The sequence below is a fragment of the Crocodylus porosus genome, unplaced genomic scaffold (assembly GCF_001723895.1).
Source record: "Crocodylus porosus isolate Cpor-Errol unplaced genomic scaffold, CroPor_comp1, whole genome shotgun sequence".
In the NCBI taxonomy this organism is placed as follows: domain Eukaryota; kingdom Metazoa; phylum Chordata; order Crocodylia; family Crocodylidae; genus Crocodylus; species Crocodylus porosus.
This window is the reverse complement of record NW_017728947.1, coordinates 52,598,158-52,625,622: the sequence shown is the minus strand read 5'-3', so window position 1 is coordinate 52,625,622 and position 27,465 is coordinate 52,598,158. Positions and strand designations below refer to the sequence as shown.

At 42.0% G+C, this 27,465-nt stretch overlaps 1 protein-coding gene across 1 annotated transcript in view; it reads left to right on the top strand.

The window, feature by feature from the left end:
* The window catches only part of STARD9 (StAR related lipid transfer domain containing 9), a 211,932-nt gene that overhangs the window by 173,670 nt on the left and 10,797 nt on the right, over window positions 1–27,465 (top strand). Inside the window, exons 23-28 of the mRNA XM_019551344.1 lie at window positions 602–1,082; window positions 4,920–16,178; window positions 19,766–19,963; window positions 23,904–24,087; window positions 25,686–25,832; window positions 26,447–26,555. Coding sequence (XP_019406889.1) covers window positions 602–1,082; window positions 4,920–16,178; window positions 19,766–19,963; window positions 23,904–24,087; window positions 25,686–25,832; window positions 26,447–26,555 — 12,378 coding nt within the window. The remainder of the gene's footprint in view (window positions 1–601; window positions 1,083–4,919; window positions 16,179–19,765; window positions 19,964–23,903; window positions 24,088–25,685; window positions 25,833–26,446; window positions 26,556–27,465) is intronic.

The following is a 27,465-nucleotide window of genomic DNA, read 5'->3' as shown; positions in this document are numbered from 1 at the left end:
TCCCCCACAATATATAAAAGTAAGACTTCATTTTTAGCTGTTATATGATCATTTCTAATTTTATCGCTGATTCTTTCAGAGACAGTTCTTCACTTGATCTGGCAAAGTTACCTGGTGTAGGGCTTTACGTTGTTTGCCAAATCCTGTTTTACACTGTCATCCATCTATGTGCTTAGTTATTAATACAGCACAATGCTAACAATAGAGTGGATGGAATATGTCCATTTTCTCTAAATCCACTGGATCAATAAATACCTCCTGTGTCCAGCAAATACAGATCAAAATACCACTACCTATTTCTTCTGTCATTCTACTGCTGCCATTCCTATGCTCCTGAGATTTTGTGCTCTGGAGAAAGAAGGGATCTTGTATTCTACCAGGGCAGCACAGGCCACCAGCATATGGAAGTAGCAGAGAAGAGATAAATGATAAGATCCATTTAAGTATCCTGATCCAATTTAAATGATACACAAAAAAAAGACTTTGCTGGATCCACGTACACTTGATCATTGGTCTTCAATGCTGGTTTTAATTTAAGAACCAGATAAAACCAAAACAAGATAACATTTTTGCCTTCTTTTGCCTATTACTTTGCTTGTAGACCAGCAGTGGCTTATTAAGGAGCATAATCAACTGGCTGCACTTCAGCAGCAGCAGAGAGAATTTGGAGTGCAGACAGAATCCAAGTCCTATGCAGAAGCCGAAGTGCAGAATACTGTTGAATTGGAAATCTGTCCTTCCCTGGTAGAGCAGAACCAGAAGAGACTTGTGCAGCTGGAGCTTTTGCAGAAATACTCCTTAAAGAAAGCTGAAAGAAACATAAGGCGAAAGAAGGTCAAGTTTCAGTTGGAGAAGATTGTTAAGAAACAAAAATTACTGGAGGCTAAAAGAAAGCTAGAGCAGCTGGAAGCCAGTTGCTGGCTCAGTGAAGATAACTTGAAGCAGACTCAGACCCTGAACCAAAATGCTGCAGTAACCCCCTGGCATCACGAGTTGCAAAGGAGAAGCAAGTCACTGGGTTCAAGTTCTTTGCCACAGATAAGATGCTTATTCTGTAACTGTCACCCACCTCATATACGCAAGTAAGTAAACCTCCCCCTATGTTTTTCAAAATTTCTTCAAATGTAAGTTATATTTGCTAGATTAGTCTCAGATGATACTGTAAAAACACCCCATGAGAGTATATTGGCCCAAATTTTCATAGATTTCATAAATGTTTAGGGTCAGAAAGGACCTTAGTAGATCATCGAGTCCGACTCCCTGCCCTGGGCAGGAAAGAGTGCTGGGGTCAGGTGACCCCAGTCAGGTGCTTATCAAGTCTCCTTTTAAAGACCTCCAAGGTAGGGGAGAGCACCACCTCCCTTGGAAGCCCATTCCAGTTTTTGGTAACCCTCACCATAAAGAAGTTCTTCTTAATGTCTAATTTAAATCTGTTCTCTGTCAGTTTGTGGCTGTTGTTTCCAGTTACTCCAAGGGGTGCCCTGGGAAACAGAGCATCTCCTATTCCATGCTGTCCCCACCGACAAATTTGTAGATGGTCACCAAATCCACTCTCAGCCTTCTCTTGCAGAGGCTGAAGAGACTGAGGTCCCTCAATTTCTCCTCATAGAGCTTTACACCTCCAGGCCCCTAACCATTCAAGTAGCCCTCCTCTGAACCCTCTCAAGGTTTTCCACATCCCTCTTGAAATGTGGCACCCAAAACTGAATGCAGTACTCCAGCTGCAGCCTTACCAGTGCTACATAGAGGAGAAGTATCACCTCCCTAGACCTGTTCGTGATGCATCTGCTAATGCATGATAGCGTGCTTAGCTTTACTGATCACTTTGTCACGTTGACGACTCGTGTTCATCTTGGAGTCGACTATGACTCTGATATCCCTTTCTCGTGATGGGCTGATTAGGAAGTCATCTCCTAGTCTGTAAGTGTGTTGGAGATTCCTTCTCTCAAGGTGCAGTACCTTGCACTTATCTTTGTTAAACTGCATCCTATTCTGCTCCGCCCACTTTTCCAACCTGTCCAAATCTGCTTGAATCTGTTCCCTGCCTACCAGCGTGTTTAGTTTGCCCCATAATTTGGTGTTGTCTGTGAATTTAGAAAGAGTGCTTTCCAAGCCCTCATCCTTCATCTTCACTGATGAAGATATTGAACAGCACTGGTCCAAGGACTGAGCCCTAGGGGACCTCACTGCCCACATCTTTCCAGGTCAATACTGACCCATCCACCACCACTCTCTGGGTGTGTCCCTTAAGCCAATTCTCCACCCACTTGACCATGTAATCACCTATGTCACAGCCACTTAGTTTATTTATGAGAATAGGGTGAGACACTGTGTTGAAGGCCTTATTAAAATACAAGTAAATGACATCAACCTTCAGTCCTGCTTCTCAGCATTTTGTGACCTGGTTGTAAAAAGAAACAAGGTTAGTCAGGCAGGATCTACCAGCTCTGAACCCATTCAGAAGGGCCTGAATCTATTCAGGCTCCACAAGAGAAGGCTGAGAGGGGATCTGGTGGCTGCCTATAAACTTACCAGGGGGGACCAGCGGAAAATAGGTGAGGCTCTGTTCCCCTGGGCACCACCTGGGATAACAAGGAATAACAGCCACAAATTGATTGAGAGCAGGTTCAGGCTTGATATCAGGAGACGTTACTTTACGGTTAGGGCTGCCAGGTTCTGGAATGGGCTCCCAAGGGAAGTGGTGCTCTCCCCTACCTTGGGGGGTGGGGGGAGGTGGTCTTCAAGAGGAGGTTGGGTAGATATCTGGCTGGGGCATTGTGATCCCAGCACTCGTTCCTGCCCAGGGCAGGCAGTCAGACTTGATGATCTGTTCAGATCCCTTCTGAACCTAGAAACTGAAACATGCTGGTTGCCCTTTAGCATTGTTTTTCCTGCTGGATTCCCACAAATGTAATCCTTCATAATTTTTTCAAAGGTTTTCCCAAGGATAGAGATGAGACTAACCAGCCTATAGTTACCCTGATCCTCCTTCCTCCCCTTCTTGAAAATAGGGACCACATTGACCTTTTTCCAGTCCTCTGGGACCTGTACTGAATGCCATGAGTGTCCAAACACCCGTGCCAGTGGTTCTGCTATGACATTGGCCAATTCCTTCAATACCCTTGGATGAAGATCATCTGGGCCTGCTGACTCGAACACATCTAAGTGTCCCTTCACTAGGTTGGCACTAACTGTTGGTAGGTTGGTGTCCCTCCTGTGCCTCCCTGTTGTCCAGTTGGGAGATTTGTCTTGATCCGTCCTCAGGAATACAGAAGCAAAAAACTCATTGAAGGGATCAGCTTTATCCCTTTTATCTGTCTCCACTTGCCCTAGTCTGTCCTGTAGAGGTCCTATGTTATCATGCACATACTTTTAGCTCCCTCTACACCTGAAGGACTTTTTGTTGTCTTTAATTTTTGCTGTCAGCCTGAGTTTCATTGCTGCTTTGGCCTTTCTGACTCCCTGCAAGAGCAAGCCAAGTAGGTATACTCCTCCTTGGTGGCTACCCCTTTCTTCCACAGTCTGTATACCTCCTTTTTTTTATCCCTAGGCTTTCCTGGATTTCCCTGTTTGGCCAAGAGGCTTTCTTGGCCCTTTTGCCCCCTTTTATGTGGGATTGTCTCCTTCTATGCCTGAAGGATTGTTCCCTTGAGGAATGACCACCTGTCCTGGACTCCCATCTCCCCAGTGCTCTTATCCTTCAGTGCCTCACTTACTAACCTCCTGAGCTCATTGAAGTTATCCTTTCTGAAGTCTAGCACTTTTACCCTACTGATTTATCTTCCACACCTTTTCCCAGATAGTGAATTCTAGCAATTGGTGATCACTATCCCTTAGGTTAGTCTGTATCTGCAGATCTCCTACCAGGCCATCCCCTGTAGCAAACACCAAGTCCAGTAAGGCTTTTCCTCTGGTGGAACTGTATACCTCCTGTGTTAGGTGAAGGCCCTGTATGTAGGTTAAGAACCTGCATGAATAGTCATATCTAGCTGACTGCTCCTTCCAGCAGATGTCAGGGTAGTTCAGGTCACACATGACAACCATGTCTCTTGAGCGTACTGCCTCTGAGAGCTGCCTTGAGAATTCCAGGTCTAGCTCATTCTCCTGGTGCAGTGGTCTGTAATAGACCCCCACTACCAAGTCCCTTTTCCCCCCAACCCTCTTGTATTCTGACCCACAGTACCTCAATTTGCCCCTCTTCTGATCCCATCATGATTATAGAGGACATGTATTAATCCTTAACATAGAGAGCAATGCCCCCTGACCTCCTTTTCCCCGCTCTGCCATGTCTGTACAGCTTATAGCCCTCAATGCCTAATTTTTGCTTTTGTATAAGCAAAAATATACCTTCAACTTATACAATCAGTCCCACCCTGCTCCCCTGTAAGTCACCTGACCCGTAGTATTGCATCTCACATTCAAACTCTATGCCTTTGGTTCTAAGACGCTGTACTGTGCAGCACCCTGCCTTAACTTTCCAAGCATGGAATCTCCTTCTGTGCTTTTTGCCAGCTGTACATTCTTGCCTTATTTAAAATAAAAGAAAATGTATTTTATCTTTACTGTATAGCCCTTTACATTAGTAACTCAGAGTTGCACCATATCTAATAATGGCTGTAGCAACTGAGTCTTCATGGATGCAGTGCCTACTTTCTATTTCAGCCCTCTAACCAGTATTATGAAAAATATTCCAGGACGCGTAGCAGACTGTACAATAAAGACTAAGACTAAATAAGATTTTATTCTGCCCCAGGTAAAAACTGTTTTAAAAGGCATTGATATTGTTACTTCAGTGTCTTTTACATTCTATATTAACAATAGCATTTTATCATAGTCATAAACTTGAGAAGCATCTTTAAAGATACTGTTCAAACAGTAACAAGAGCTTCTGATTTCTTTTTCCCTTTTTCTTTTCACAGTTCTTTGCTTAAGAAGGAGACCACCTCCAAATCCTCTGAATTATCTACCTCTCCAAATACCTGTCAGTGCCCTGAATGCAATCCACCAGGGAAATCCTTGTCTGTAAATTATCTTCCCAGGACAGCTAAAGGCATTTCTGGGCGAGATGAGAGTTACAGCTGGTTCCCAGGCCACAGACAGCTAACAAAAAAACTAAAGACATCGTCATTTGGAAACAAAAAAGGAGTAGAAAAAGACTGTGGTAGTTCAGTTAGCATAGCTCATGTCAGCAAAGAGATGAAAAAATCAGATGATAGCACAGGACAAACTGAATATCAAAGCCAGGCCTCTCCAACCTGCTCTCCTGATCATTTTAGAAAGGAAGGTGAGCCTGAAACCTTTATTACAGGGACAAGAGTGACAAAATCCAAAGCGTCAGGAAGTTCAACTCAGCCTGCAGAGAAACACCTAGAACTAAAGGACACTCAGATTTTTAATAAAAAGACTAGAATGGATTTAACAGGAAAGCACCAAGATTCACTTCTGGAAGGCTTTACCAAGGAAATGAAAAAATCAGTAATGGGTGGAAAGCCATCATCAGGGCATCTAAGCCAGACTGCGAAGAACTTGAAAAGAGAGCCAAAGGCATCCTTGTTGAGCTATAACAAGCAGCCAGTGGAACAGCAGGAATTTCTGATGGCTGCAACTTCAGTAGGGAACCTTAATAAGATGAACACCCAGACACCACTCCATTACATTGAAAAAAAGTGGCACAGTGCTGAGATGTTGAGTACTGGGGTATCCAAAGCTGTCACAGATATGCTTGGTAACTGGCAAGAGGATGGAGAAAATGAGTTTTCTGATACTGATAGTTCCTATTCCGTGGATTCTCTTTCCTGTGCCTATGCTAAAGCCTTGACAGAGCAATTGAAACAGGAAGATTCAGACAGGAATAAATGCATCACCAACCCAGAAGATTCTGAAAGTGATGATAGTCAGATGTCACAGGATTCTCTGGCAGAAAAAGAAAGCAAAGCCAAAAAACAAAATAAAAGTCGTTTTTATAAGTTGAAGGTACACCAAGAGCCAATTAAATTTTTCAAAGGCAGGAATGAGCAGCGAGTTTCACCCTTGGTAACCTCTTGCATGTCTCGCAGGAGATTGGCAAAGGCTGAAAGAAGCTTTTCCCTAGATAGCCTAGCAGATGCAGAAGAGGTGTTAATGGAAGATCTGGTAGAAGAATCCAAATCTGACTCATCTGATGAAATGCCTGCGGAGATATTCTGGAGGCTGCAGTCTCCTAGGGCACCAACCATACAGCCAGAAGAACTCCATAAGCCAGAAGCCTGTAGCAAAGATATGAAAGAAACAAATTATGAACCAAATCTGAGCAGTTCTTTTTATCTAGATACTAAAATACAATCTCTTTCCAAAAATGCTTACACTCGCCAGTTGAAGGAAGTAGAGGTCTCTTTTGTAGAGGAAGAAGGGGCTCTTCATCAAAAATTTTATTCTACAGGTGGAAACCCTTTATTTCTCAATAATACTTGGTCTTCATATGACTCAAAAAGTGAAAACAACAGTGCCAGAATAGCAGTATCCTCGTCTCACGAACATTTAGAATTTCAAGATTCTTATCTGTGCTCTTCAAGCAAACCAGAACAGTGGACAAAGAAAGATGAGCTAAAGCAGTCAGCTGCTGAAGTATCTTTTGTTTCTGGCTATAAGCAGTTACACCGGATTTCTAATTTATCACTCAGCATAAATAAAATAAACTCAATTTTCACCTCTGGTGCATCAGAAATTCCATTACCAGAAACGGCAATACATCATCAGTTAGCTGTAAGCCAGGTTCCTGAGAGTGGAACTTTACTGAATAAGACTCTTAAAGAAAATGCAAAGTCCAAAGAAAGTTCTGTCTCAGAATCTTCAGATATGAAGTCATCATTTGTCAGTTCAGTAGGACGAAACGCATCATTTGTCCCCATTTCAGCATCTTCTGCAAAACATAGTTATTGTGAAGTTGCTAGGGCATCTGATCCTAAACATGAAGAGCTAAGTGAACCATCTATGTATGGGCCCAGTGTTGAATGCATACAAACATCTAGCTGTTCAAAAAAAGCCTCCACAGTAGGTATTTTGTCACATGTACATGGAAAAGAAGAGGACACTGTCCCCACAACTTATGCTGAGCTATCCAAGGATCCGGTTTTTAAGGAAAAAACATTAGTTTCAGCACCATTTGTGCATGTTCCACAACCAAGAAAAGGTCCTATACATGGAGAATTAGAAGATAGCTTCTTTAGAACAATTGAAAAAACAGACACAGATTACAGCTGTGAAAGTTCAATAGCAGAATCAGAGGCGATAGATTCAAATGCTGGAGGTGCATTTGTTAGTGTGGGTATTAGTGGATTTTCTAGAGATTTGGCTTTGCCTGTATTAGGAACATCTGCAGTAAAGCAAGGAGTAGTTGAAAATCATGATCAGCTTTTTGCAAGAAAGGAAACATCAACATCTTGTGATAAGAATCTCTTTCTTAGCAACTCAATAAATAAGAATGGGAACCATGCTTTAAAGGAAAGTTATACACTTCAGACTCCTGTTGAACAAAAAGAATCTGCTAGTAAGGTAGGGGGGACTAATTCAGTATTGACACAAAAGGTGGATTACAAAGAGATTTCTGCTGAAGAAATAACCGTAGACAAAGGTTTTTCTTCTGGAAAAAAACCCTATCAAACTGATCCTGCAACCTTTCTTCAGGATACTAGTTATGACCAGTCTGCAACACCAATACAGACATCTCCGGAAGAAACAATCTGTACAAAAACAAGCAGAGAGATCTTAACAGAAATGGCTTTGGAAACTACTTCATTTAGACATACTGAGGATTGCGAAGAGAAGGATGAAAAACTGTGCTCACTTGATCATCGTGAATTTGAAAACAAAATTGATTTAATGAATGATTTCCATGAATGTTTACGAGCAGACAATCCTGAATGTTGCTTACCACGGTATACTCGGGGAAACTCTATGATATGTGCTAAAAACAGAAGAGACAAAAGCAATGAAAATAAAGAACATAATTTTATTTCTCTCTCTTTAGGCCAGGAAGATGAATTAAGATACCTTAATGTGAATTTTAAAGGAAGAAATACTGAATTCTCAACTGCTAAAACTTATGATATTAGGGGTGCATCTACTGTGCAATCTAACTCAGGTGCATTTGGTCACAGCACAACAAAATCTAATCTTTTTCAAAGTGTTTTTGAATCTGAGAAATATAATGAACAATGCCAAGGCTTTACAACAGTTAATGAATCTTGGAACTCTGCATCTAATCTCAACATAGAACCCAATGTCAAACAAAGTTGTTCTGGAATAAATTCCAACTGTTCCTGCCCAAAGTGTTATTTACAATGTCAAGAACAGAAAAATAAGGTGCAGAAAGAGGCAGAAATTTCTCTGGGATTTGATGTAGACATTTTCTCTGATATGCAAATTCAGAACAAATCTTTATGTGAATCAAAAAATGAGAAAGAGGCTGCTTTTTTTTGTAAGGATCCCAGTGAAAGCAACTGTTCAGGAGAGGTCTTGTTTTTTGGAGGGACTAATAATTATATGAAAACAGATGCTAGAGAAGTATACGAATACAACACAACTAGATCAGCCAGTGCTTTCGAAGAAGGGAGTCCCTACAGTAATAAAGAATCTGAATGTTTAAAAAAGGAAGTTACTGCAGAAATTCAAGTTATTCCAGAAGAAACTACAGTTCCCCATCAGAGTAAAAAAATAAATAAAAATGAAGACATAGCAAAATTGATCGACAGTGTAGTGAAACCAGAGGGCAGTATTTTAGACATGAAATCTAGACAGAGTGAGAAGTTAAGTAATTACTCTGTAGTGGAAACCCAACATGATATTGCGGATAGAAGCTTTAATTTAGAAAGTAGCAGTCTAGATGAGAGACCAAAGGATCCCAGTGAACTTGTAGTTTGCAAAGATCACTATGAAATGTACAAAGAGCTACACACACCAGTACTACACAAAGAACCAGAGAAGGCATCATCTGGAGTGACTGTTGCTGAGGTGGGCTACAGTCATGAATTAGAAGCAGGAGTGGGATCTGCGAGCTGTCTTCAGACAAGTACCTTTCACCAAACTCAAAGGAAAGAAAACATGGAAATAAGTATTTTGTTACCAGACACTGATGTTTCTGAAATCACTTCTTCACCTGAGAGTTCCAGCTTAACAAATCTCACTCAGAATACTATTGACTTCCTTGATGCTAATGAGGACTTGATGCGAATTAACAGAATGATAGAAAATGTATTGAGTACTGACAAAATAGCCACAGCAAAACAAACAGAAGGCAGCCAGGAAAAGTCTTTAGAAGATGATGGAAAAGAACAAAAAATAATTTCTAGCAATAAACGTGAAGTTTGCACAGCAGGCTGCTTGATGCTGGCCCGTGAGAACTTTTCTCAGGAAAACAAAGTTGATGGAAGCAAAATTAACTCAGAAGTAACTGAGGGTGAAGAGCAAGTTAATGTAAAAGTGAATGAGGGGTTCATCAGCAGAAGGAGAGGGGAACTACATGCCGGCAAGAATATTGCATTATTTACAGAAGAGACTCCATCTCTAGCACAAAAATATCACAATGAAGAAATTATAAATGAATATGAGATTCCAGAAATATATTTGATAGCTTCTAGACCAGAAGAACATGATCCTTTCACAGTAGACAACTCAGATGGCACTGAAATTAAAAAAAATAGTGGATTACCTGACCTTTGGATCAGTATGGGCATAATGAATACGTTGATGAAAGATGTCGATGAATGTGACAGTTCAGCTGATGATAGTGCTCTGACTGAGCAGCATAAAAGCAGAGAAGAATCTAAAGGACTTGTAATTAAAGAGAACAGCAATACACTTACAAGCTCTTGTACAGAATATCCTGAGAATGATGCATCAGAAAATTTGGATGCAGATACTGTTGGAAGCAGTTCTGATATTGTTTATACTGATCCAGTGCACTCTGTAGTACATGAAAAAGAGAAGGCACATCTGATAAATCTGGTAATGGAGGCTAAAATAGATGTACTAAAAGAAAATGTGAAATCATGTAAAGCACCTGTCTTTAGAACAGACAGGGAAAGGAAGACTTTCACAGACAACACTGAGGAGCTAGAATTGACTACTGCACAAAATCAAAATGAACTTTCACCTGAAGATAAAGGAAATTGCTACCTGTCAAATGATGATAGCAAATTAAACAAGATCTTAAAAGAAAGTCAGTTGTTGTTTAAAGATTTTGCTAGAAATAATGACACCAGTGGCTCTTCAGTTCCCAGTGACCAGCAGAGTATACCAGCAACTGACAAGTCCTCTGAAGAAATCCAACAGTGTTCACTTGAGGTTTTTCCATGTCCATCTGTGAATGACCTATTATATCTTGGAATAAATAATAGTGCAGAATGTGCACAGGTTGATCCCACAGTCTTAAAAGAAAATGCAAAGCCAGTTTACAGCAATGCTGGTAGTGGAGTCATTCTTCCTTACTATGAAACATTAATGGGCAGTGATATGCATGATGAAACACCTAGTACACCTAATAGAGAGTGTATAGATGAATCATTTTCTGATAAAATGCAAGATGAAGAAGGTGTTTTTCAGCAAACCATGCTCATGGAGGAGAGACAGAGAAAACTCTTTGCATTAAAGAGCATTTCCAATTGTGCGGCACCTGGGCAATTTGGTAAGGATGACATGCATTCTACTGCCTATACTTCAGACTGTCGTAATTCAGTAGCAGGTGCAGTAGGCCAAGATGTAAAACGTAATTCATTTTTCTTGGGAAGATTAGATTCTTCTGAAACTATAATTCAAAATGTTAGCAATTCTTGTGGAGTCCACAGAATGGGGTTAAGTGTATGTAAACAATCAAAAGACTATGTATATTTCTCAGAAAATGCAGCTCAAGAAGGAAAAGATGTTGTGGAATCAAGACTTGTGGTTGATTCACCAAGTTCAGAAAATTCAAATCTGCTTATCTCTACAGTATTGAAAGATCAAGGAGAAAAAATGAAGCAGCATTTACCTGAGGCCTTTCTGCAGGCAACTTCTGATGATATTAATTTAAGTCGGAAAGAACTTCACCCATTGGCACAATGTGATCAGACACAGGAATCTCCAGTTGCAAACTGTATTAAAACAGGTTGTAAAGGTCTTTGTGAAAGGTTTCCTGATGTATTAACATATCAAACTGAGCACAGTGAAATTCAGGCATACAAGACTCCTATAGAGCTGTGTGTAGGATATCCTGATATTTCTGCATTTGCTTCTGAGAATGCATTGACTCTTTTAGAAAGATCTATTCAGCCCCCATGGAAAACTGCTGCTTGTGCTGAGGACTCTCCAAGATATAATATTAATTCTTACAATTCTAAAACTTCCACTAGTCTACTGAATAGTCCAGATTTAATAGAAACCATTGAAGACAAAATTGATGCTGTTTGTTTTGAAAAAGCAAAGTACTTCAAAAGCGAATCAGCTGATCTGGGTGTTCCATTATGTTTTTCTGATGATCTTGCTACCAGTCAGAAAGAAGATGAAGGCAAACATTGTTCTACCCGTAGAGAAAATACAGACATGCAGCATGTTGAACTCTCTCAAGAAGTTGTGGGAACAGATCAAGTAGAAAAGCAAAATAAAGATTCTTTCCTGAACTGCCACGATAAAGAAGAAAATATGAAGTCTTCACAGTCAGAGGACTCTGGTAGCAGTTCTAGTATGAAAGTACCAGAGATAAACTGTCTTAAATATCAAAGTCTTGAACAAATGAGCAGTAAGGAGACAAAACCTCTTCCCTTCTGCTCTGTAGAGGATTTTTCAACATGCACTGTATATCCAAGTTACAACAGTCTCAGTACCTTTGACACCTCCAGTTCAGCAGAGGACTCAAAACCTCTGATGTTTAACCAACTTGAAGACTCATTGCAAGACACTTATTTGGCTGACCAGCTGTCATCTACTGCTGCAGAACCTCACTCTGTACAAAAAGGAAGGGAGAGAGCTTTTCTTCAAGGATTTCCAAAAGCTTGTTACTCATCTTTAAAAATGTTTTCAGAATGCCCTCTTACTAGTGACATTGGTTACAATGAAACTAGCAGATCTGACGATTCACATACAGCTACTTTAAACTGTTCAAAATTTGCTAAAATACAAATGCAAGAGAGTCAATCTGATGATTCGGTGGTATTTGACCAGCAGTCCTCTACTTCAGGAAATATTATGTATTCTCTTGCAAAGGAAAACAGGCACGTTCCGATGTCTCATACAGAAGCTACCTCAGATGCAGACCCTTCTGCAGACAGAAAATCAGTCAATAAAAATAATTCCAAACCCAACAATGTTCAAGAGCACTGGGATAAAATTCCACCTCAAAAAAGTTTAGAAAACCTTGAGAAAATACATAATGAAAATATTTCTATGCCGTCATTATCACCTTTTTGGGATACTGCAAGAGCAACTCTTAATAGAGAAGCTAATGTTAGACAAACACTCAGCAGAAATGAGAGAGAATTGCATTCAAATACTGAGAAAGAAGTTCCTGTAACAGAGAGAAAGCAAAGAAAAATATTTTTAAGGAAAGACCACATGGAAAATCAAACCAGAGCATCATCAATTTCTGCCAATGACTTTGTGGACCCACAAATTACAGCATCAAAAAACCTATCTTTAGGAGATGCTGATGCTGATTCTATGTACATATGCAACTTGTATTGGCCAGTATGTCCCACAGATAATGAAGATGCTTACACAGATTTACAAGACAACTGGCAGCCTGTACGTGCCAGTGAAGATGATCAAGGTAGACCTAATATAAATGGTGGAAAAGATCTGATTCATAGCAAAAATAATACAAGTTCGAGCTTTGAAAGTCATACTGACAATACAGACTATAATCCACCAGTGGCAAATGAGACTTTGAAGTCAGAAAGGCTAAAACTTTCTGGAATGAATAGTGAAAATACCTCCTTCGGGGTTTTGCCAGAAGACAACTGTTTGCCTCCACAAGAATCCCCATTGATGCTACTTAGGAGCAAAAAATCATGTTTTGCTACACAAAATACAAAGACCAACAAACAAGAGGAACAGAAATCATGTTTACATCATAGGCTATCAGCCCCAGCAATTGCTGTGATCTCTGATCTCGAATACAGTCCAGAAACTTCTGCAAAGACAGACCTCTCTTTGTATCCAGCCTCTAAATCACTGCAGGAGTTAAATATGAGTGTAGAGCCTCCATCTCCAACAGATGATGATCTTCACGGAATTGAAAGATTTTCAAAGCAGGCATCAGATAATTTAATGCAGGCTAAATACAAAACCAGATTTCAGCAGAGATCAGTACAAACTAAGAGATTTGCAAACTATGATCCAAAAAATTTGCAAAACTGTGGTGAGAGAACTCAACGTAGCCACTCCCGAGTTCCCTCTCTTGTTCACTGTCCACCTGCTCTGGCACATATATCTGATAATTCTATAGATACCAATGCAAATAATACTTCGGTAGCACAGTGCAGTGAAGGGGAAGAACTGAGAGAACAGTCAGAAGAAACAGATTTGTTTTTACCAGACAATAAAGATGCAATGCATTTTAGTTCAAGTGATATCAACCCATATATTCACCCATGGCAGCAAGATGGACCTGGCAAGATTGGTTGGAAGCAATATGTTTTTGGGAGTGCAAGTGATGTCTCTTGCAATCAACCTCCTCTAACCCTGGATAATCATAAAGTTATGAGATGCTCTAGTGTGGATAATGGATTAAATTCACACAACTCCCCTTTTCATTCTCATCTCAGTTCATATGCTACTGCAAAAGTACTATCAAGCACTTTAAGCAGTGCTGAAGATCTTCAGGGATGGGATGACATGAGGCGAGATTTTGAATCTACATATTCAAGTGACAGCACCAAACATTATGGTAATGCATCCAGTGAGACACTGGAGACCAATCCAGAAAACAGAATAATGAAGTTAAACAATCCTTCTGAACAACCTGTTAACACTTCCATGCAAGTTGATGAAATTGTACTACTTTATCCATCTGAATCAGAAATAGCCTCCAAAAAGTCACAAGGAAGTACTTGTGAACAGGGAACACAAACAGTGGGTGCAGGAAGATATAAAAGACACAGAAGGCACCGGAGAAGCTATACAGATGTTTCTGCAAAAAAGCAAGAGACAAGTTTGTTTCCACAACCTTCTTGGGGAAGCATGCAAAACTTGTCCATGCACCTGTCACAGCTTCTTCAGAACACTTCTGAGCTGCTGGGAAACCTCTCTCAACACAACATCATAGATAGCAAACAGGAAGCCAAAAGCAAAGGAAGATTAATTGATGTAGATACTGTAAGGGCTACTGTGCTGGACAGCTATACTCAAACAACAGCAGATATTGGCATTCAAACTGATATTTCAGAATACCTACGAAGCAAATATGAGGAAAATTTGATCAAGGCCAAAAAGGGAATTGAATTGACAAAGAGTCAGGAAGTTAACGTGATTGGAAAAGGAGTAAGTTCTGAGGCAGTAAAGAAGTCCCCAAAAAAGAAGGATGTAATTTTAGCTCTTCAAGGAAGAACTCGAGGAAGCAATGAATCGAGAAGGCAGAGTGTGCCTGACTTCAGTGAGAGTACTGATGATGTTTGGGAAGATTCCTTTATGCATCTGCCTATGTTAGCTAGAGCCTCCACTCCCATCTTAGATTTTCTAAAACCACCACTAAATGCACAACAGAGTGTTGCTTCTGGTAGTACCAGGGTTTCATCTGTTGCGTCAACTTTGCCAAGTTCAGGACATGATGAATCTTCCTACACTGTTGTTAGTAGTCCCGGTTCTAGTAACTTTCAATCTACCACCTGCTACACTCAGGAAAAAAGAGGTGCTGATGAACTTGATACCACAGCAGAAAGAAAACTTTGTTATAAAAACAACTTTCTAGTTGATCGAGCTTCTTCACCTATTCTTACACTTAGTGCCAGTCCAAATAGTCAGATTACCTGTAGCAAGTCAGTTTGTTCTATCAAGGGTTCTGTGGAGCATCCTAATGATGCTTCAGGTTTCCTTATTAATCAAAGAAAGCATGGGCCACGTCCCTCTGGCTCAGAGCCTCACATCGATAATTTTTCACAAACAGAAGCAGATAGTGAATCTAGCCCTTCTAGAGACAACAAAAAATTAAGCAAGAAATCTGGAAACTTCTCAAACACAACCAAAGAGATTTTAGGAATAAATGTATCAAAAGACTCAAGGGAAAAGCACAGATACGCAGTTGATAAACGTACTACAATTCAAGCAAAAAGACTGTATAATTCAAGTAGCACTCTAGAGGTTTCTGGCCATGGGGAGCCTTTAGTTGACAGAGAGCACATTCCAATGAAACATTCACTTCACTATATGTATATCACCAGGAGAGGAAGAGGCTCCTTTGGAGGAATTGGATATGGAAAAAACACTGGAGATGCTGATATATCTTTGATTAAAGACTGCTCGCAGACTTCTTGTATTGATGAATGTAGACATTCATCTCCAAATTCTGACTTACTTTTTAATCAAGAAGTTAGCACACATTGGTCAAGTAAGACAAATGTTGATGAATCCTCACAACACCAAGCAGAAGCCTCTTCTCCACAGTTCCACAATTCCTATTGGAAAAATCAAAATACCTGCTCTTTCCCACTTTCTGACATGAGTGACATGCAAATACCATTTCAAGATGATGATACAGCATCAATCACTACAAGTGAATGTAATACTGAAATTCTTCTAAATGAGAATACATCTTTAGTGAAAACCCACAGGCCTCGAAGTTATAGTCTTCGTGACTTGCCCATGCACAATAAATTTAGCAATTGGTGTGGAGTGAAGGGCAGTCCTTCTTCTTCCTTAATTAGCTCGAGTGGCAGTGCTGCTGATTTACAAAATCAGGTGGAAAAGAATCTAATCAGTAAACAGGCAGCTGAAATTCAAGGGAAATCCCAGCTTTCTGAAAGTAGAGCCAGAGAAATTGAGAGGCTTCAGAAAGAGCGTGCCCAGATTATGTCTGGCATACATCTGGATCTGAACCAGCACCCTCTTACTGTAGAGCTTACTGAAGCAAAGCTGAATTATGGCATTGGAGAAACGGATGCAATGTTGAGGATTCTTCAGAATGGGACTGGGGAGGATCTGACCTTAATTCCGATAAAACAACAACTCTATGAAAGGTATATTTGTTTGTGGATCCTTATATGTAACATAGATCTTATGTTCAACATAAGAGCTCATATTTTCTAATTGTTTAACTGAAGAGCAGTGAAATGTGTGTAAAAAGATGTAGTATTAAGATTCTCTTATACAAGGTAAACGATAACTTGAGAGCAAGGTTTTTGCATGATTGAAGGAAGTAGGGAGGTTTACAAACTATAGGATTATCAAATTCTAAGTGTACCCTTTTATTAAATGAACAAAACTCATTAACAGATATGGAAATGATTACATGCAAATCTCTGAGTGTATTCCATTGATGAGAGCCTGCAATGGAGAGTTTCACCTCTCTCTATTTATAGAAATAGCTTACAGCTATTCCTCGCTTAACATCATAGTTATAGATTCATAGATCCTAGGGTTGGAAGGGACCTCAACAGGACATTGAGTCCGATTCCCTTCCTGGGCAGGAAAGAGTGCTGGGGTCAGATGACCACAGCCAGATGCCTATCCAGCCTTCCCTTAAAGACCCGCAAGGTAGGGGAGAGCACCACCTTCCTTGGAAGCCTATTCCAAATTTTGGTCACCCTCACCATGAAGAAGTTTTTCCTGATGTCTAGCTTGTATCTGTTCACTGTCAGTTTATGGCCATTGTTCTTTGTTACCCCAAGAGGCACCCTGGTGAACAGAGCATCTCCAATACTTTGCTGCACCCCCCTAATGACTTTGTAGGTGGCCACAAGATCACCTCTCAGCCTTCTCTGGCAGAAGCTGAAGATATCCAGGTCCCTTAGTCTCTCCTTACAGGGCCTTGGCCTGTAAATCCTTAACCAGACAAGTCACCCTCCTCTGGAGTCTATCCACATCCTTCTTAAAGTACAGTGCCCAAAACTGGACACAGTACTCCAACTGTGGTCTGACCAGCGCCCAATAGAGGGGAAGTATCACCTCCTTGGTTCTATTTGCCATGCATCTGTTGATGCATGATAAATTGCGGTTAGCTTTGCTGATGATTTTGTCACACTGACGACTCATGTTCATCTTGGAGTCCACTATGACTCTGAGATCCCTTTCCACTTCTGTACTGCTGAGAGGGTCACTTCCCAGCCAGCATGTGTGCTGGATGTTTTTACACCCTAGGTGCAGCACCCTGCATTTGTCCTTGTTGTACTGTATCCTGTTGTGTTATACCCACTTTTCCAACCTGTCCAGGTCTGCCTGGAATCGCTCCCTACCCTCCAGAGTGTGCACTTCACCTCACAATTTAGTGTCATCTGCAAATTTGGACAGAGTACACTTCACACCCACATCCAAGTCACTGATGAAGGTATGGAAGAGTAGAGGTCCAAGGACCAAACCCTGTGGGACCCCGCTACCCATATGCTTCTAGGTTGATACCGACCCATCTACTACTACTCTCTGGGTGTGACCCCCAAGCCAATTTGTCATCCACCAGACCGTGTAAACATCTAAGTCACAGCCTCTTAATTTATTTATGAGAACGGGATGAAATCCTGTATCGAAGGCCTTCCTAAAATCCAGGAAAACGACATCCACCTCTACTCCTGCATCTAAGCGTTTTGTGACCTGGTTATAAAACGAAACCAGATTAGTCAGGCATGATCTACCTGCTACGAATCCATGCTGGTTGTCCTGCTGCATTATTTTTCCCACGGGATTCCCACAAATATGATCCTTCATAATCTTTTCAAAGACTTCCAAGGATGGAGGTGAGACTGACTGGCTTATAATTACTTGGATCCTCCTTCCTCTCCTTGAAAATAGGGACCACATTGGCCCTTTTCCAGTCCTCCAGGACCTGACCTGAGCGCCACAAGCACTCAAAGAGCCGTGCCAGTGGTTCTGCTATGACACCGACCAGTTCCTTCAGTACTCTCAGATGCAGCTCATCTGGGCCTGCTGACTTTAACACATCCAGCCCATCCAAGTGGCTCTATACCAAGTCAGCATTGACAGTTGGTAGGCTGGTGTCCCTCTGATGCCCATCTTATGTTCTTGAAAAATGTGACTTTAAGCAAAACGATGCTAAAAGAGTCCAGTTATATCACAGTAGTTACCTACTAGCTGGCAGTGGCCAAACAATGTTATAACCGAACATTGCACGACTTTAAACAAGTATGTTCTTGAATAGATCAGTGATGTAATAATGAAACAACATTAACTGGGATGACGTTAAGTGAGGAGTACCTGTATTTCGCTTCTATTAGCATAGCACTGTCTGGCTCATTTGGGTTGATGGTCTAGACTTTGGGACTTCTTGGCGGCTGGACAACCTACCTCAGGCAGTAGAGCAACCTGCATCTGAAATCAGGCAGTTGTTCTAATTTAACAGTTAGGATTAAAATATATTTTATCTGTTTTAATCTGTCAGGTTGTCCCTCAGCCATTAGGGATGGAAGTCCATTTCCCTTGTGTACCTAAACAGCACTAATCATGTACCTGATCATTTTTAGCACTCGCCTCTGTGCTGTGGATGCATAAGCCTGCATGTATAGAAGGCTACTTACTGACTGACTGAGTATGTACACATCTACATTAGCAGAAGAAGACAACAACCTTCTCATGCTTTCGCCCCAGTAGTTAAGTACACAGGTCATGTGCCTAGAAAGTGGAAGACTTATGTTCTAAACTAACCTTCCCCTCCCCAAGAGGGGATTTGAGTCTGCATCTCTCTGACTTCTTAGCCCAATATTCAAACTACCACACCAGAAGTTAGGTATTATCCACTCACCCATCCAGTGCTCCCTTTGAATCTGATCCATCATCCTTAACATTTAATAGTCTTTGGACAAAAAGGGTAGAGAGCAGTACAATTCAGAAGCTTCTGCCCCACTGGGGACAGGCCCCTAGGCTCAGATCCAGCCCCTGCCTCCTATCTAGGGCAACAACCATCTTGCTAAGCCACAGACTTTCTGGTTTGTGGTCTTCCTCCTGGGCTTCCCATATTCCCTTCTCTTGATGGCCAAGAAGAGCAGCTTTAAAAGGTGTGGTGGAGTGGGGGGAGCACCTGATAATACCTGTGGTGGTTGGACCACTGTGGTGGCAAATCACAGAAATGCAGGTTCAAACCTGCTCTGGATGAGGATAGCCTTGAAACCAGATCTGCTTCCCCAGGTCTAGCTACTTGCATTTTTGTGACTTATATGCACTTATACCCCTAGAATAGGACTGTGTACTTGCCCAGCCAACACATAGCTTACTTCGCACATTCAGTTGACATGCACAGATTTGTGTGTCCGCAGTGCAGCTGTAACATAATCACAGTCTGGGTGCAAGTCCCAAAAAAGCCCCTTACACAGGTAGAAAACTGCCATTTCAGCATACAAAGGGAAATAAAATTCTGCTCTAAAAGTCTTAAAATGAGTTCTCATTCTTTGCAATCATTTCCTGCTGTTTAAATTTGATCATGTTTTAGAATTTCTGATTGTGGGACACAAGAGAGCTGTGCAGGAGCCCTGTTACTAGAGACTTGCAAATGTTATGTTTCCATTCTTTAGTATTCACCCTCTTATAACACAATGGAAAATTGTGCTTTTTAGTTTTGCAGGATGTATACTTTGTGATTATGGCTGTGTTTCCCTGATAGACACATGAGGACCATTGAAGCCCTGAGAAAAGACAGGGCAGAAAGGCTGCAGAGTTACCGAAGAAGCAGGAGTCTCAGTCCACAAAAGCATGTGGGCCTGTTGCAGACACTGGACACAAGCCAGAGGGACCTGGATCTCCCCAGCAGACGCCGAGAATACCTACAGCAACTGAGAAGAGATGTGGTACAAAATACTAGGTAGGGTCACGTAAACCTCAGCTTTGGGGCTCCATGCTGCTTTGTAATGTACCTGTGCAATTTACATCAACTTCTGACATTGAGGTTTCTGTAGCAGAACTGAGAACAGAGATTCTCCTCTTAAATGTCAATTACAAAAGTAGCAAACTGTGGGATTGGGAAGTTAATTGTTACCCTCCATTGGAGAAGGCAATAAATTTTCATACAAAATTTTGTGACATTTTATTTCCCTTTTCATAGTATCAACTGGTATTATTGGTATTATAATATCAATACAACATGTTCATGACTTAAAAAACCAGTTTCCTTGCCTGCATCTATCTCCTCCAGCTTATGTCACTTATCTCTTGCTGCCACCCTTCAGCAGCTGTCATAGTACCCCCGCAACCCCTACCCCCCCGATGCTGTGGGACCCTGGTTGAGAATCACTGATCTACAACCTCATCTCATTGTATATATTGCATTTATCTTTCATATTCCTTCCTATTTAAAATGTGGTAGAGGGGAGACAGGCTCTGCACTGTGCCCTAAATATCAACAGACTTGGATTCTGTCAGACGTGGGAGAAGGGAATTGCAGAATCTGGTGGCTCTCTGCTGAGACGCTCTGTTCATTTAATTTCATTTGAATCTAGAGGTGGCTCCCAGCTGCCCCTGATGGTAATTTAAAGTGAGATGATCTTCTAGATAGTTGGGACTCCAGGTTTTTCCTGTTTAGTAGATGAAAGTCAGAACCTTGAGTTTGTATGACTATTGGAAGTCAGTGCAGTATGTCAGTAGGGCTGTGTGAAATTTCACCTGGTGTTTCGTTTCGCAGCTTTTTCGACGTGTTTCGAGCTTGAAACAGTGATATCAAAACAAAACAAAAGGCTTTGAAACAGCTTCAAAATGAAACAAAGGCACTCAAAAAGTTTCAAGTTTCAAAGCCGGGCTCGTTTGGCTTCAGCCAGTCCCAGGTGGCAGCAGCTGCCTGATGTCAGCCCGCGCCCCCTGGGAGGAGTGTGGACCAGCCCCGCAGCCCTCCCACATGGGGCTCAGGCCCCCAGGTCTGTGCGCTGCTGCCACTGCTGGTTGGGGCCAGCGCCCAGCACCAGTCCCAGCTGGTAGCGGCAGCCTGCTGTCATCCCATGTGCAGATCCGGGGGCCTACTTCCCTGGGACGAGTCTGGAACAGCCCCGCAGCCCTCCTGGGGTTGTGGGCCCCTGGATCTGCACACGGGATGACAGAAGGCTGCCGCTGCCAGCAAGTGATACGAGTTTTCCTTTCAAATGTTTGAAGTGCAGTTTCCCAGAAACCTCTGCACCTATCTCCTTGAAACTTGGCAGGCTTCTTGCCCTGAGAAGGGGCTATTATCCCCACAATTTTCATCTGAATCAGGCAAGAAATTACAAAGTTTTAGGTATTTTCATGATTCCCCATTATAGCCTATGGGTGAAACGTCAAAACGCGTCAAAAGGGTTTCAACAAAACAAAACGGAACAATGCTTCAAAACGAAACAAGACAACAAAATGAAACACTGTCCCTTGAAACAGTGAAATGGAAGTCAAAACAAAATGATGCTGTTTTGCACAGCCCTGTGTGTCAGTATACTCCCAGTGACTCGCACCATGAATCCGTTCTCCAGGTTTAGTAAATGTGAGGCCTGCAAAGGAAACTGAGGATCTGACAATTGGATAATCCAAGTTCTGGAGATTAACAAAAGGATCAGTAATGCAGGTGATCCCAAAGCATGTCATGTCCCTATGCCTGAAAGCAGTCGCTGACTTGATACAACATCAGAATGTCTCTCCCCTGTTCAGAGAAAGAATAAGTTGTGTTTGTTACAGGGATGTAACCCTTCTGTCAGGCACTGGATGGCAGCAGCAAGATCTGGGTTCAAAGGTAGGGGGTTTCCAACAGCTTTTCAAATGTAGCTTGATCCCCTACATGGAAAACTGGGAAGATAAATCTTAACTGGCTGTCCTGAAGTGAACAAACTTTCCCACTTGCAAGCAACAGGATTTAAATAGGATTTATTACAGGAGGAAGAAAATAAACTGTTGACCATTAACTGGAACCTGAAACATTTCATAGTCCCAGTCACTGGCAAACCAGCCCACGGGAGCAGGAGCTACCACCTAGCCCACTCATTGAGAAGGAAGATTTTCCCAGGGCTCTACCCAGCTATGCCAGCCAAAGCAGCAAGTGCTGTGTAGGGAGGCCTGCCTCAGAGCCCTTGCTGCTCCTCACTGTCAGGGGTCACCACTTTGCTCCAGGGCTCTTTCACCAACACCAACCAAAGTAGCAAGTGCTGGGTAGGAGAGTCTGCAACACCGTTCCTCTGATGCTGGAGAGTGCTGCTAGAGATTGCAGCTGGGGAGTGAGTGCTGGTCTAGCCATTGCTTCCAGAGGTCACCACTTCTCCGCACCTCTGCCACTGTTCCTCCACATGACCAGGGTTTGCCACTGTGGGTGCCTGTACGCGTGCAGCAAGGCTGCTCCAACATGATTAATCGAGTCTGCTGGAACATGGTAATTCTGCACTCCAGCAGACTCCAGCATCATGTGTATCAGTGTCCCCACACTGAAAAATGGCGGCAGAGTACTTTAAAGCTAAAAAATGGTGGTGGGGGTGCTCTGGGGGTATAAACGCTGTTTTTCCTGCTGTCCTCTTCTGATTGTTATGCCCAGTTCTTCTGGCCTACTTCATGGTAGGTTCGAGGATTTGTACAGTGAGCATCAGACTTGCATTTGAACCGACTTCAAAGACCTGTGCTAAAGAAGCACTTTTACTTTGAGGAACTGGTAAACCACCACGCCATCTAGAGTGGTTCTCAATGTTTTTTGAACCAGGACCTATTTGTAAACATCAGTGGCCAGTCCTGACCAAGTGCCCCTCACTCCTGACCTGCTGCCCTCTACCCCCAGGCCCTAGCATGCAGGCCAGGGGGTGGGTGTGTGGGACAGGCGGTGGGGATGATGTGTGTGGGGCATGGGGGTCCCCAAGCAGCCTCTTGCAGGCTGGTACTATGACAGCCTGAAAGGAAAAAGCCAGTTTCCCATATTTTTCTCCTTTAAAGGCGAATCCATTTTAGAAGTTGGCTGATCCATTTTTAAATTTGTTTGTGACCCTTTCATATATTCTTGTGATCCATTTGGGTTGCAACCCACAGTTTGAGACATGCTGGTCTAGATTGCAACTCCTACCTAGAATCTCCTCCTGTTTGTCACACCCAATCATGTACTAAAACGGAGGACTGCTCCACTGCAGACTGCTTTGCAGAGCTGAAAGCAAACAATGAGTGCTGACCTTTCACTGACCTTTGCATTATTTTGCATTAGCTACATTTGTGTGCCTACAAACTTAAGGTTTTGGAAGCCTGGGGGAATGGGCACAAATGCTGCGTTTTACAATTGCAGATCTTAATCCCAGGCAGTAAACTCAAGCCTGCAAACAGTTAAAAACACACACAAGTAGCCCTCAAACTTCTGAACCTGCATACTAACCAAGGCATGCAGATAAAGAATACACAAAGTTACTATTATAAACATAACCATAGCCAAACTTGCATAATATTTACAAGGACAGAGAGAGTGGATAACAAGAAAGCAAGATGACAGTGTAGTGCAGTAGTAATATGCAGCAGGTGTGGTTAAAATGCAACATGAGTTTTTGAGTTTTGTTACTGATACAGGATAGACTTCTTCAGGAGACGGCTGCATTTAGATAAAGCCTTTATTTTAATTAGTAGCAGAGGGAAAGGGAAGCTAAGCCAAAGTGTTTCCAGAAGCTCTTCAGTAAAGTAGAGAAAATCTTTTCTTCGGCAAATAATGCTGTTTTCCTTCCTTGAAGTTCCTTGTTCAGTGTAACAAGAAAGCAGCTCTTCGTAGTTCTTTACTATTGCCATGTGAGATGGTGTCAGACACCTGCCACTTTCTTTTCCCTCTTCCCTATCCCCAGAGTTCAACAACCGAAGAGAAGGACTGTCCAGCATCCATCAGAGATCGAGCTCCTGCTCCAAGACTATCAGCGAGCACGAGAGGAGGCCAAGACAGAAATTGCACGAGCGAGAGACAAACTTCGGGAGAGAGCTGAGCAAGAAAAAAGGCGCATCCGGGAGCAAATATTTTCTCAGTTACAGAAGGTGTGCATTAAATCTCTGTAGGTACTGAAGCCATACAGGATATAGAGAGATGTAACACCTGTCTCAACCATCAAAGGAGACCACACATGCTGTAGTGATCCACGTGTAGCGAACTGTTCTAGCTTTAATCCTGCTTCATTCAAAGTAAGGGCAATTTAGCCTACTCGTATCACTACTGGATCATGCAGGTGTCATGATTAGATCGCAGCAACTGATGCACACTCCTGAGATCCACCTCACCTTTTATAGCTGCTCTGGATGCACGTCTGTCCTCTTCCTCTTAGATTAATATACTGAGATTTTCTCATTTGCTTTAAAGAAATCTTGATAATTATTAAGCCCACGGTGTGAGGCAAAATTAATAAAGACTCAACATGCTAAATTGAGTTAATCCTCCTCACCCTGCCCCACCAACAGCATTGAAGTCATTTAGTTTTGGGTGCTGCTGGACTAAGCCATTAGGTCCAAGAAGCTTCACACTCATCCGCTGTGGGAGATGACACCTTTTTGTTGTAAAATAGGAGCTAACAGAGTTTACTGATGGATAGAGTAATTCTGTTTCTGTAGGTTTATTATGGTTTAGTTCTGTCCTTTTTCTCCACTCTCATTTTTAGTTTGGAGGGGTGGGGTCACTTGCCTCTTCCTGTTATTGTACTAGGGTTTTTTTGTCTTTTGTCACCTTTCCTCCATTCCTGAGCTGGGGGGGGCAGTTGGGGTTGGTTCCGATGTAGGGACAGCACCTTTTTATCTTTGGGTCACTGCTCAGTTTGGGACTGCATTGTCCCTGCAGAAAACTTTTGTCATCTCTTATAAGTAGAAACTGTAGGAAGCCGTTTGTCATATGCAGAAGGTAATGCAGTAGTCATGTCTTTGCCCCTGCGTCCTTTAACAAACCAAGCAGCCTAGCACCTCTTTGATCACTGTGCATTAACCACATCCACTTCAGTTTCTATTATTGAAGTCTGTAAAAATGCTCCAGCTGAGCTGAAAAACTAAACTTCAAATTGTTTTTCCAAGTAAAAAATCATCCTGGGGTTTTAAGTGTTTTCCTACTGCCAATGTTATTCTCTTTTTAAGGTTAGTATTGAGCAGCTGTGGCTAAAGTAAAATATTCAGACCTTGGTAGCTGTCTTTGACTAGAGTTAAGTCAAACCAGTAACTTGCAGGAGGCATTTGCAATCAAGATAGGTTGTCAGAACACCACTGTATTTCTGCAAATGTCAGACTAGAAAATGAAATCCTATCCCTACAGGACCAAAGCAGCACAGGTTGTGATTATTCAGGCTTCCCTGAATCACCACCCTTTGACCTGGATAGCTCCATGCAGGTTTTTAATTACTGAGTCTCCATGGCCTGGGCAGACTCAACAAAAAAACCAAATCCATCAGTAATGGAACAGCCTGATAGTGCTGCTTGCAGTGGTGGCTCTTACAATGTCCACATTTATTCAAGGGGCAAGAGACTTAAATTACCCAATCGGATCAGTCCTACTTCACTTTTCAGGGCTGGTGGCTTTGTCATTGCCTTGGCTAGATGCTGTTCAATGCGGGTGACTTCCACTTTTTAGAATGTGCCTAACACTGTGGCATCCTTTTCAGGAAGAAGCCAAGCTGAAGACTCTTTTAAGCACAAGCACTTTATGTACAGATTCCAGCCTTAGTCTTTCTTCTGGCCCAACATCTGGTTATAACAGCAGCAACACAGCTACATATACTGCAAGTAAATTCAGCAAATGGGAAGGACAGGTGAGAGCACATTGCTGGCAGATTGCCAGTAAAGGTAATAACTTTGATTACTTGGCAGTGAAAGGAGAGATGTAATAGCAGTAGGCTTTGCTCAGGGGAAAACTGATGTTTGATAATAGCTCTCAGGTCCAAGTTTATCATTGGTCTAGAGATACTAAATGAAGGATGTCACACAATTGCAAAAGACTTGAGACTGACATGCCAAGTCTTGACTTACTTAATATGGACCGCGCTTGTATTACTCCATTTCAGACACACCCTTCCTGCTGGCCACAAGATTTTTGGTTAGAAGCTAAGTAACAGCAGACTTATTTTGAGTCTAAAATTCTTGGTGTGCCTCAAGAGAGGGGTGTGTGTGTGTGTGTGTGTACATTGTATATGTGACCCTCACCTTTCAAGTTTTAGTAAAAGAAAGTAATAGCTCCAGGTTTATTATTTTGCTAGCTTTTGTAGCCAAGGCTTTCTCAGAACAACTTGAAAGAAAATCAGGTGCCTTATCAACAGGCCTGCCAGCTTTCTGAAATGTTTCTTGTTAAGTACATAGTAGTTGTTGGATTAGGTAATTGATTTTTTTCCAGTCCTCACTACCAGTTCTGTCCTTTTCTGCACATTAGATTCCTCCTGGAAGTGCAGATCTTTCAAGAGGTGATACAAGAGGTCGCTCAGCTGTTAGAAATAGTCAACTTTATGTGTTAGAGCAACTGCAAAAGGATTCAGCATGTGGTAAGTAAAAAATGTATTTTCTTATATCTGAGTCCATGTCACCAACTGGTGTAGGATTTCTTATCTATATAATCATCCAAATGTAATTTGATTGGACACTAAAAAGCATCTTCACTATGCAGCTTTGGGAAAAACTGGAGCACTAACACCCAGAAGCTAGGCTTAGCTAACTGAAAACTAAAATAGGATCTTGGTTCATTGAAGCTAGTTCTCATGTTAGTATGTTGATGCTAGTAACATAGCAACATGTGCGGCAAAAGGGTATGGATATAATAAATGCCTTGCAACACAGGCCTGATCTACGCTACCTGGTTTTCCTGGCTTCATCGGTGCTGGTTGTAGGCATGTTGGACTAAGTACAGGCAGACAAGGTTCTTTGGGTAAATCCGATATGTTTTATTAGACCAACTCAAATAGTTGGAAAAAATATTCTTAGCAAGCTTTTGGGCACAAAACACCAGCACATCAGGCTGCTAAAGGGTGTTTGTGCCAGAAAGCTTGCTAAGAATAATTTTTCCAACTATTTGAGTTGGTCTAATAAAAGATATCGGATTTACCCAAAGAACCTTGTCTGGTTTTCCTGACAACAGTTATGTGCATCTACACTCAAGGTGGCTCTGGCAGCAAACCCTCTTCTTGCTGCCAGCAGTTATACTATCTTTCCAAATAAATGGCAGCTTCTGCTGCAATCTAGCAGTAGATATACCTGTGCCCTGCCACCTGACAGTCTCTTCAGCAGTGGGTGCTTTCTCAAGGTGTATGCTGCACTTTGACAGCACAGCTGTTTCAGTAGAGCCATGCAGACAGAGCTGGCAGAAGCTCTTGAGGTACAATTGCTCCAGTGGCTTGGTAGTGGCAGCAGTTGTCTGCTGTCACCAGAAACTCCTGGCAGCAGAGTTGGTACGTGTAG